The following is a 10,380-nucleotide window of genomic DNA, read 5'->3' as shown; positions in this document are numbered from 1 at the left end:
TTACATTATTATTATATTAATATTATATTATTACTATATTAATATTAAATTATTATTATATTAATATATGTACATTAATATTAATTATTTATGCTACAACTCATTAAAACTGTTAGTTTTTATTTTTGATTTTTATATAACAATATATAATATAAAATAAAGTACGGCATTGGGTCAGTTGGCTAATGAACGCTGACGCTTCAAATTTGGCAGGGCACGAGCTCAATTCCTGGTACTTGCGGTCTCAAAAAATTATTTACCTATTATTAAATACAATATTATTTCCAAAACCACTGATGATGAGTATTTGGTAATACTTGAAACAGCTTTTATGGCCAAAATTTCAATTATTTAAAATAATATAAAAATTAATTTTTGTTGTTGCAGTTCACTACTTTTTGAAAAACTTGTTTATATCAATATATATATATAAGGCCGTGTGCGTGTTCGTGTAAATTCTGGTAAAGTAAATTGGAAATTCCCAAGGATTTTTTGCACTGCACTTATGTAAATATTTATTTATTTATTTATTGCACTTATTTATTATTTTTGGTTAAAAGTTTTCTAATTTATTCATTTATTTATTAAACATATTATAAAATATTCACAATGGTAATACCTTATTTTTATTCAATTTACCCTTCTTGAAATTTTGGTAAATACTAACATTCGCTGCCATACCGATATAATTTACTAATTTCCTCATTTTACCATCAATTAACTCGAATTCGCACAAGACCGAAGTAGGCAATATTTAAATAAACTGTTTAACAGTTTTTTGCCGGTTTTTTTTCACTCCACTTGTAGCAACCTTTCATATTCATTTATTTATTTATTAAATGAAATCAAAATGCAACACTGTAAGTGAATAAATGTTGCACGTTTTTAGCAACATGTTGCCTAAGTGGTGGTAGTTTTTATTGTTGTTTTGCGTGTTTATTTGCTTTCCAAATTTCAGCTAAGTCGTTTGCATGGAAAAAATTGTGGTGTTCAAATGATTTAAATAAATAAATAAGAATAGAAAAAATTATGTGAAACTATAATCAGATCTTGTTGGAATATAATGTAGTGCTAAAATATAAATAAAAAGTGTGCAGAATTCTAAAAGATTTAAGTTATTTTTTACAAGCAAAATTCAGCGAAAAAAAGAAGCCTGAGGCAAGCTGCCGCTTTGATGTTATTTTTTTGTTTTTGCTCTAGAAAAACTCGTTCGTGTTGTAATTTTAATGTTGCGTGTGGTGCTGCAATCAAATTGTCAAAAGTAGAAAGAAATAAAAATAAAATAAAAAAATAAAATAAAATAAAAGACAGTGTCCAATAGTTACATTCCTATGTTTGGAAGCGCAACATTTGCATCCTTTTTAGATTTTGCTTATTTGGCTTATTTGGCTAATAGCAAAATAAACATCATATAAAAGTATCAAAGGACAACGGGTGTCAGGCGGGGTGTTAGGTGTTAATGGTGCAGAATGAGTGGCGCAGCAAATCCCATGGAAATTGACGAATTCATTAACGGAGCACTTGTGTCATGGGTAAGTCCGATAATACGACGTTATTCTACAGTTGCAGTTCGCTTAATTGGTGTTACTTCGGCACTGCGGTACTTCGCTACTTTGTTCCATTGTTTATTGCGATGCTCATCGCATGCATAAGAAATCATTAAAATTAAAAATTAAAAATTTACATACAATTATAACAAAAGCAAAGCGATCGCACACAACATATTGATGAGTTAGCTCTTGTGTATTTCCCACATCCCAATTGGGTTGCTTTCTGCTTGGCGTTGTGGACGGACGACGTCTCCACAATCAACCAAACAAACAAACAAACACAAGGTCAATGAAACGGAATCTGTTTAATTTACTCCAAACGTACGTGCGTGTGTATGTTTCTTCTGCGTTAAGTTTTTCATTTTCACGTCGAAGACATTTTATTTTGAATAGAAAATTGCTTTGCTATTTCTTCAATAATACAAAGAAATTATTACACATTCAATTCAATCGGTGGGCTTCCAGCCAAATGAGGTGCAAGCAAAATCGTTGAGGTAAACAAGTTCTATTATTTATCAGCTACCATTTGTGCGGTACGTTTTTCTCTTATTCAATTAGTTTTTATTCAGCCTTGCTAAATAATGAATGAAGCACATTTTTTTTTTTGGCCTTTGGCAATTGAAGAAAAAATTATTAACTTCAATACCTGAGTTTCACATAAACCGGAAAAAGTTAAAAAAAAGAGAATTTTTTTTAATGAATAGGTGCTAATTGTGATTATTTTCTTATATTGTACAAAATTAATGTTGCCGTATCTGCACTTGTTATGGCTAGGTGCGGTTGGAGTGGCGGCCTTGTGCCCAAAGGCCACTTAAGTCAAATGCCGGCCTGTTGTGATATCACCGATTAGCGTTGCTCATATACAACAAGGATTCTAGTAAGAACCGCAGTGATCAGTGTACAAACAACGCTCAATCATCTGTAAGTGAAACAGTCGGACAAGTCTATAGATATGACCACGTCCCAAACTTTGCAGAATGACAGCTTTGTCAGGGCACTGTACTTATTATGTTTACGAAGAATCCGAAGCTGTGCTAGGTCACTCGCTTTCGATGATCACAAAGGATGATGACAGTTCTGTCCACAACAGGCCATTATCAAGTGCTCAAGTGGGCTTTCTTGGTAAACAAGGCCGCCACTCCAACCTGTCAGATCACTGTAACTGTTATGTTTTCAAAGACCCGAAAGAAGGATGACAGCTTAGTCAGGACACTGTATCTGTAATGCTTTTGAAGACCCTAAGAAGGATGACAGCTCTGTCCGGATATTGTTACTGTTATGTTTTCGATAACCCGAAATATAATGACAGCACTATCAGGTCACTGTACTTGTTATACTTTCGTAAACCCTAAACGAGAATGACAGCTATGTCAGATCACTAAACCTGTTATGCTTTTAAAGCCCGTGAAGAAGCATGACAGCTCAATTAGATCATTGTACCTGTTATGCTTTCAAACACACCAAAGGAGAATGACAGCTCCGTCAGGTCACTGTACTTATTATACTTTCGAAGACCCCGAAGGAGAATCACAGGTCTGTTAGATCATTAAACCTATTATGCTTTCAAAAATCGCAAAGAAGAATGACAGCGCTGTCAAGTCACTACACTTGTTATAATTTTAAAGATCCCTAAGGAGAATTACAGGTCTGTTAGATCACTAAACCTATTATGTCAGATCACTAAGCATAACAGGGCTTTCAAAGACCCCAAAGAAGATTGGAATTCTTTGCTTAAAACTTAACTTTGCCATATAAATATAAACTTCATGTGTGTAGTCTTTAAGTCGACTTTGTCCAGTAATGAAAATAACAGATTTTTCAGTATGATCTAAACTGTCCTAAGCAAATCTGTAACAGCTCATTTGAGTTAGTAACGAAACTGATAAGTTTCTCAGTATATATAGATTTGAACTAATCCTAGTAAATCTGTAATTATAGTTTTTAAAAATGAGGTAAACTAGCAAATTAAGAAAAATGGCTGAAGTAAACTTAACAAATCTGTAATTATAGTTTTTAGAAAACAAAGTAAACTAGCAAACAAAAAAATAATATTTCGGTGGTGAAAAAATAAAAATAATGAATCAATGCTCTTGTCTTAGTGAAATGATAACATCAACAATTAATATAATGTTTACATTGACATCTAATATAATGTAGCCAATATCTGTGAGGTCGAATACAAACGCAAACTAACTGCTTTCCTCATAGATGAAGTTTCCTCTTCAAAACCACGAGTGTCCGCAACAAAGTTTTTAATAGGCTATCGCCTATTATCTCCTGGAAAGATAGATCTAGCTGTTCTAGCTCAATTGTGGTAAACTTACAGCTTTCCACACGGATGTAGTTTCTTCTTAAAAACCATAGTTGCTATCGAGTTTGTAATAGACCATCGCCTATTATCTCCTGGAAAGATGGATCTTTGCCCCGTGGAGCAAGAACTGTTCTAGCTCAATTGTGGTCAGAATACAGTAATGTTTTGAGCAGCTACTTGTCTCTATGTGTGTTAAATGGTTGTATAAATTCCTGCCTGGTGTTCGCACCATAACTAATCCTGTAGCGAAAAGTGGTACAATTTTGAGTGAGTTTTCGGAGCATTGTTAGTCACAAGTAACACCACTGCCAAATACAAGCACATATCTGCTTGTAAAATTCTTTTGGGTAATGGTGAATGGCACATGGGCGTCGTAGTTGACGAGTGGCTGCGGGACGTACAGTAGGTTTCTTTGAGCAAGGGTTTATTGCAATTTAAATCCCACCTACTCCCAAGTTGGTCTTCTACTGGGTCTCTGAAAAATGGCCTTCAACCGGTGCGACATTCCAGGTAAGCGTCAGGCTAAAGAGCTGATTCATTCTTACAGCTACGCTAAGATGTTCTTCTTCAGCAGAACAGAGTTGAGGTTACTGGTGGGATATTTAACGGGTCATCATGGACTGCATTATCACCTTAATAAAATGGGTCTGTCCGAAGAGATAGATTGTCGACTCTGCCTAGAAGCGGATGAGACTTTCAGTCACATTCTCTGTGACTGCCCAGCCTTGATCTGGGCCAGGAGAACTACTCTTCCCTTCTGACATTAGAAGGTCTTCAATGGTTGACATTCTGGCTTTCATTTGAAAGGTGGAAAGTTTTTTTTTTTCGGTTAGGGTCTGTTGTGGCACAAAAGATCAATTATGGGCGCGGTGTTCCGCTCTGTTGGGAGCTGGTACTTTGTTTATTTTTATTTCTATACTCCCAATTCTCACTAATTCCCCTTATCCTTAATCAGCCATCATCCATCTACATCCTAACCCATGTATTCGTCTTATAAATCGTTTTATATCTTATAAATCGTTTTATAAGAGCCAAAAAGCAGAAAACTAATAGATCATGCTTCCCAATAGCAGCTCGAAAAGACATTTGGTTTTGTAGCCCCGGTCGCGTATGGGACCTTCATACTTATCATACTTAGCAATATGAAATATGTTTATAAATTCAATTCTTAAAAAGCAATTGAATGGTGTTTGCATAGTCTATAATACCGAGACATATTCGAATTTGCTAACTATTGTCCATATTTTTAGTTATTAATAATTGCGAAAGTTCATCGGACGTTACATTGAAAACCAGAAAGTATTTATGCTTTTAATAAACTCAGTTAATTATTCCCAAAAAAAAAAAAGCGAAGCGATTGATAATTAATTTTTACGCAATAATTTACTGCTTTAAATTAGCTTGCAAATTTAAATGCTTTCACTTATACAATTTCATAATCATTATTGCTTATAACTTTTAATTAAAAATAAGTTTACGAATTTCACATAACAATATCTCATGCATATCTATATTCTCATATTGCAGTTGGAGTCATGTTTACCGCGCCCAGAAATACTTACAGGCTATTCTTCCCTGTTAGATGGAAGTATAGTACACAGCGTTTGGTTGCAAATCGATCCAGAACCACAAAATCATCTCAATGATCTACATACACTAACCGGAATAACACTGTGTATAGCACGTGCTAAGAATTTTGAATGCATAGTTCGGAATTTAAAATCTCTGTTTGAAGAGGAATTTAATCAAACTATACTTGTGCTTCCTGATTGCTTTACATTAGGTTATTATCCTGAAACGAAGCATGGCTTAGAGCAAATGAAAATATTATTAACTTTATTGCTTGGTGCTGCTGTGCAGTGTCCAAATAAAGAGCTTTTTATTGCAAGAATAAAAGAATTGGATGTGGATATTCAGCATGCAATTGTCGAACTCATTAAGCAGGTATATTATGGATTAATTAAAGATTAACTGATATTAAATAAAAAAATTATTATTAACAGGTGACTGATAATCATAGCTTGGTGCTGACAGAAGAATCTATTGATCTACTAACACCAACTGTTATGTATAATCATATACTTCGTCTAACAAAGGAGCGTGATAATATGTATATGAAATGGATATCATCTATATGTACAGAGCCAGATGTAAATATGTCCTCATGTGTGGATGGAAATGCTAGTTTACCGCTGTCACCATCAAGTAGCTTGAAATCTTCCTGTACACCATCTTCTTCCAATTCAGAAAGCAATCATTTGGCTGTTGAATTAGCTGATTTGAAATCTAAACTGCGGAAGTTGAGACAAGAATTGTATGTTTGATATATATCTTTTCTATTTTGGATATTGAAATGGATATCTTACTTAATATTTAGTAGGAGTATTAGTTGTTATTGTAACAACCCGCTGGGACCTGTAAGCAGATAAAGTTAAAGGATATACAAGACAATTACATGGTTGGGTAGTGCTTGAGGGTAATAGATGAGAAATGAGGATCGGGTGGAATTGGGTGGGTGAAATTTAATCTGGATTCTGATGGAAAAACCTGGCCACTTTAATGGGGTGGCTCTAAAGATCAATTAGACGGAGGTTTGTGTGCGTTGTAGAACAGGAGAACGGATGGGCGACGTCATGGAGAGTAGAGGTGCAGTTTAGGCACACATCAAGAAAAAACGTGTTTATGCGTGACAAGTAACTGTTTAGGACTCGGCTATATCCTGATCTCAATTGAGCTAGGACAGTTTTTGATGCACGAGAGAGATGTCGTTCTTTCATGTAGATGTTAGGTGGAGGTCTATTAAGAACCTGGTTGTCTGACAACTTCGGTCTCGAAGAGAATACTGCATCTGTAAGGAGTAGTAGTCTTTATTAAATTTACGTTATTTAAAAGAATTAAATGTACAAAATTGGGGTAGAATTGGTAGAAATTTAAGTACTCTGCCCTCAGGAAGAAATCACACTAACTTCGAAAAAAAAATCCTCCAAAATAAACCAATAAGCTTCTATAATGATTATTACCGTTAAATATCATTAATTGATACAAAAATGTTTACAAAAAGACTTTTCTGTTTATTACAGGGAAGAAAAGGCGGAGAGCCAGTTGGAATTGCGTGAAGAATTGGAACACAAAAGCGCACAATACGAAAAACTTAGATCTGAGGTAAGAACAATTTTTGAAAAACATTTTTAAATTTTTGATTATGTTTCTTATTAAACTTTTAGAGTCAGGAATGGTATGCAGAAGCTAAACGTGCAGCAGCTTATCGCGATGAAGTTGATGTGCTGCGAGAACATGCTGAGCGTGCAAATAGGCTTGAGATCGAAGTGCAAAAATTTCGTGAAAAATTAACCGATGCTGAATTTTACAAAACTCGTGTTGAAGAATTAAGAGAAGACAACCGCATGTTATTAGAAACAAAGTATATAATTAATTTAAATTTTCTTCTTTTATTATTTGATAAATAATAAATTAATGTGTGTTATTGTAGAGAAATGTTAGAAGACCAATTACAACGGTCACGTAAGCGTTCTGAACATGTTATGACGCTCGAATCTGAAATAATTAAATATAAACAAAAACTTAATGACATGGCATTGGAGCGTGATGTCGATCGTTCAAAGTTGGAAGAACTATTAGAAGAAAATACACAACTGCAATTAGTGGCCAAAAATTTGAACACAACTCAAGAAATTGATAAATCATTTTCGGACAATGAAGACGAATGTAATTCAGGCGATAACAGTTTATCTGAACAATTGACAAATAATGCACAGGTTTAATATATTTAACTTAAAATTTATAATGTATTAATCACATATTATTTTTAGACTCGTGCCTTAAAACTTGAACTTGAAAACAGACGACTTGCTGCTGCACTTGATCAGCTAAAAGAATCTTCATTCCATGAATCAACAAATAAAATATTGGAATTGGAAAAGGATAAGAAGAAGTTTTCTTTAAAACTTGATCAAATGCAGGAAAATTTGCAGCGACAAATTCAACAGAATACTGAACTTGAAAATGTTTTTAAAAATGCTTTGGAAGAGAATAAAAAATTGCAAGACACACTTGACAATCGTCAAAAATCCTATGACAAACAAAGTCAAGAACGTGAAATTGATCGTAGTAAAATGATTGATTTTGAAAAACACGTTGAAACATTAAACAAAGAGAAACAACGTATACAAACACTTAACGAAAGTATACAGCGAAGAGCAGATGACTTAGAACGTTTATTGGAAACAAAAACTAGAGAATTGGAACAGTTTTCAGAAAAAACTAGAGAATATGATAATACAAAAATAAAGATGTATGATTTGGAAAACAAATTAAGTTCGTTTGAGCGAGAAAATGTTAGCTTAACAAAAGAAGTAACAAAACTAAAAGAGAGTATTGAAGAAAAATCTGTACAACTTGACGAGACTACAGTCAAATTGGAAACACAAACGAAAGAAGTGACGCGTCTGGTAAAGGAAGTTAAAGAAGCTGAATTGACACAGATTAAAATCACAGATTTGGAAAAACAAAATCAAGATTTATTATCGCAGCGCGATATTGATTCCGAAACAATTGAGACTCTACGCAACGATTTAGTGTCCGGTACACTTGCCACAAATAAAGTAAGACACAATTTGGAAAAACTAGGACTAACTGTCGATCAAACAGATGCAAATGCTGAAATAAATGTCGAAACAGTTGTGGAAAAATTAGTACGCAATCCGGAAACTTTCAAAACAGTACGAGAAATCATGCTGAATGTGTCAAAAGAACAACAACAAAATTCAAACACTAAATCAGATATGTGTGTATTATGCCATCGTAAAGAAATCTATACAGTGGAGAAGAATATTGAACTTTCGAGCGAACCACAAGAGTTAAGTTTCGAGCATAGAATTAGAGTCAGTCCAGCAAGAGAAACTGCTGAATTAATGCGTTTATCAGAAGCAAATACGAAAATAAACGCACTAAATACAGCATTACAATGTACAAATGAACAATTGCAAGCAGATAATGCACGTTTAAGTGTTGATGTAGCTACACTAGGTTCACAGATAACTTCTTTAAGTAATCAGCATATAGCTCTGCAGTTGGCAAATTCACAATTGGCGGCTGAAAAAGATGTGCTACTAAAACAAATCGAGACTGTGAAAAAAGAACACAAGAATTTGCTACACGACCAAGTTACAATGCAAACCTTACATGATCAATTGTCTTCTGAATATGATTCACTCAACAAAGGCAAGGAACAACTTAAAAGCGTTGTGCGAGATTTACGCAATGAGTCGCGAGAGTTACGGGAACATATTGACAGTTTGGAAAAGCAAATTGAAGATCTAACCAAAGAGAATGCATCTATGAAATCGTGTTCAGAAGATTTATCTATTTTACGCACGGAACATTCAAAATTAACAGATGATTTCCGTAATCTATTTGCTACAAGCGACCGCTTTAAGAACGAATACAAAAATATACAAGTAATTTTCTAAAAAATTATATGTAAATAAATAAATGATTTAATTTTTTTTATTTTGTTTTAAAGGAGCAATACAAAATGATACGCAACGAAAATAGCAAACTTAAGTTACAAAATACAGAATTAAGTGGAGAAATAAATAGCAAGAGCGATCAAGTCAAGATGCTAGAAATCGAATACAGCAAAGCAATACAGCGTTGTGAGGTAATATAAATTTTTATTGTATTATTTTAGATTGGCCAGAAAAGTCTGTGTAGGTAAAGTTGCTCTTCAGGTCGTAAGCCTAAATTGGTCTAAATAGGACAGAATTTGTACGAGGGTCACTCATAACTGTGATTTGTAAATTAGGTATTCGAAAAAATGGAATTAATGCAAGAATATTTTCGTGCGATGATTTATTACGACTTTTGAAATGGATTATTAAGACAAGAGACCATCGATGAACTTACTTCCTCATTTGGCGATGAAGCTCCATCCTCTATCCAAATTTCCACCCGTTACCTATCCACCCCCTAAGCCCTGCATACATGTAATACCTTTCATCTTATATACTTGATTACATCCTCGCGCGCCCCGAGGATTATATTGGTCATTTTATAAAAGCGATCCGAAGGCTACACTTAGAATTATTGGCCTACTATGTTAACATATAAAATTTGAACGGCTTAAAATACTTCGTTTTAATAAATTTTAAGATGCCCTTAAGAAACAATCGTATAGGACAATAACAACAACAAAAGCTTTTACATTAAATTTTTCGTTATACCAAGATTGCTAAATCTTTCGTTATAGCAAGCTTTAAGGTCTGATTTAGTTTCTTAAGTAAATAATATTAAGGATTTTTTTCTTTCTTTTGGGCTTGAATTTACATCCAATGTTTTTTAATATTTTAAGAATTATTTTTTATTTATTTTTATGCACAAATATGAGATAATAATAATTATATAAATAACAGTTTATACTGTATATATATATTATTATATTTATATATATATTATTATATTTATATATATATTATTATATTTATATATATATTATTATAT

The 10,380-nt window shown here is 33.4% G+C and overlaps 1 protein-coding gene across 1 annotated transcript; it reads left to right on the top strand.

The window, feature by feature from the left end:
- Positions 1-921: 921 nt before the first annotated feature.
- On the top strand, positions 922-9,541 carry LOC119668108 (girdin; the record flags this gene model as incomplete). The annotated part of the gene is given in 8 exon segments (XM_038077505.1): positions 922-1,532; positions 5,389-5,805; positions 5,865-6,175; positions 6,942-7,023; positions 7,086-7,282; positions 7,352-7,637; positions 7,692-9,338; positions 9,404-9,541. Coding segments are annotated over 8 exon segments (3,141 nt in total), but the record flags the coding sequence as incomplete, so codon positions are not given.
- Between the last annotated feature and the right edge of the window lie 839 nt (positions 9,542-10,380).

The sequence above is a fragment of the Teleopsis dalmanni genome, chromosome 1 (assembly GCF_002237135.1).
Source record: "Teleopsis dalmanni isolate 2A chromosome 1, ASM223713v2, whole genome shotgun sequence".
Taxonomy (NCBI): domain Eukaryota; kingdom Metazoa; phylum Arthropoda; class Insecta; order Diptera; family Diopsidae; genus Teleopsis; species Teleopsis dalmanni.
Note: the sequence above shows the minus strand (reverse complement) of the source record. Positions and strands in the feature narration are given on the sequence as shown.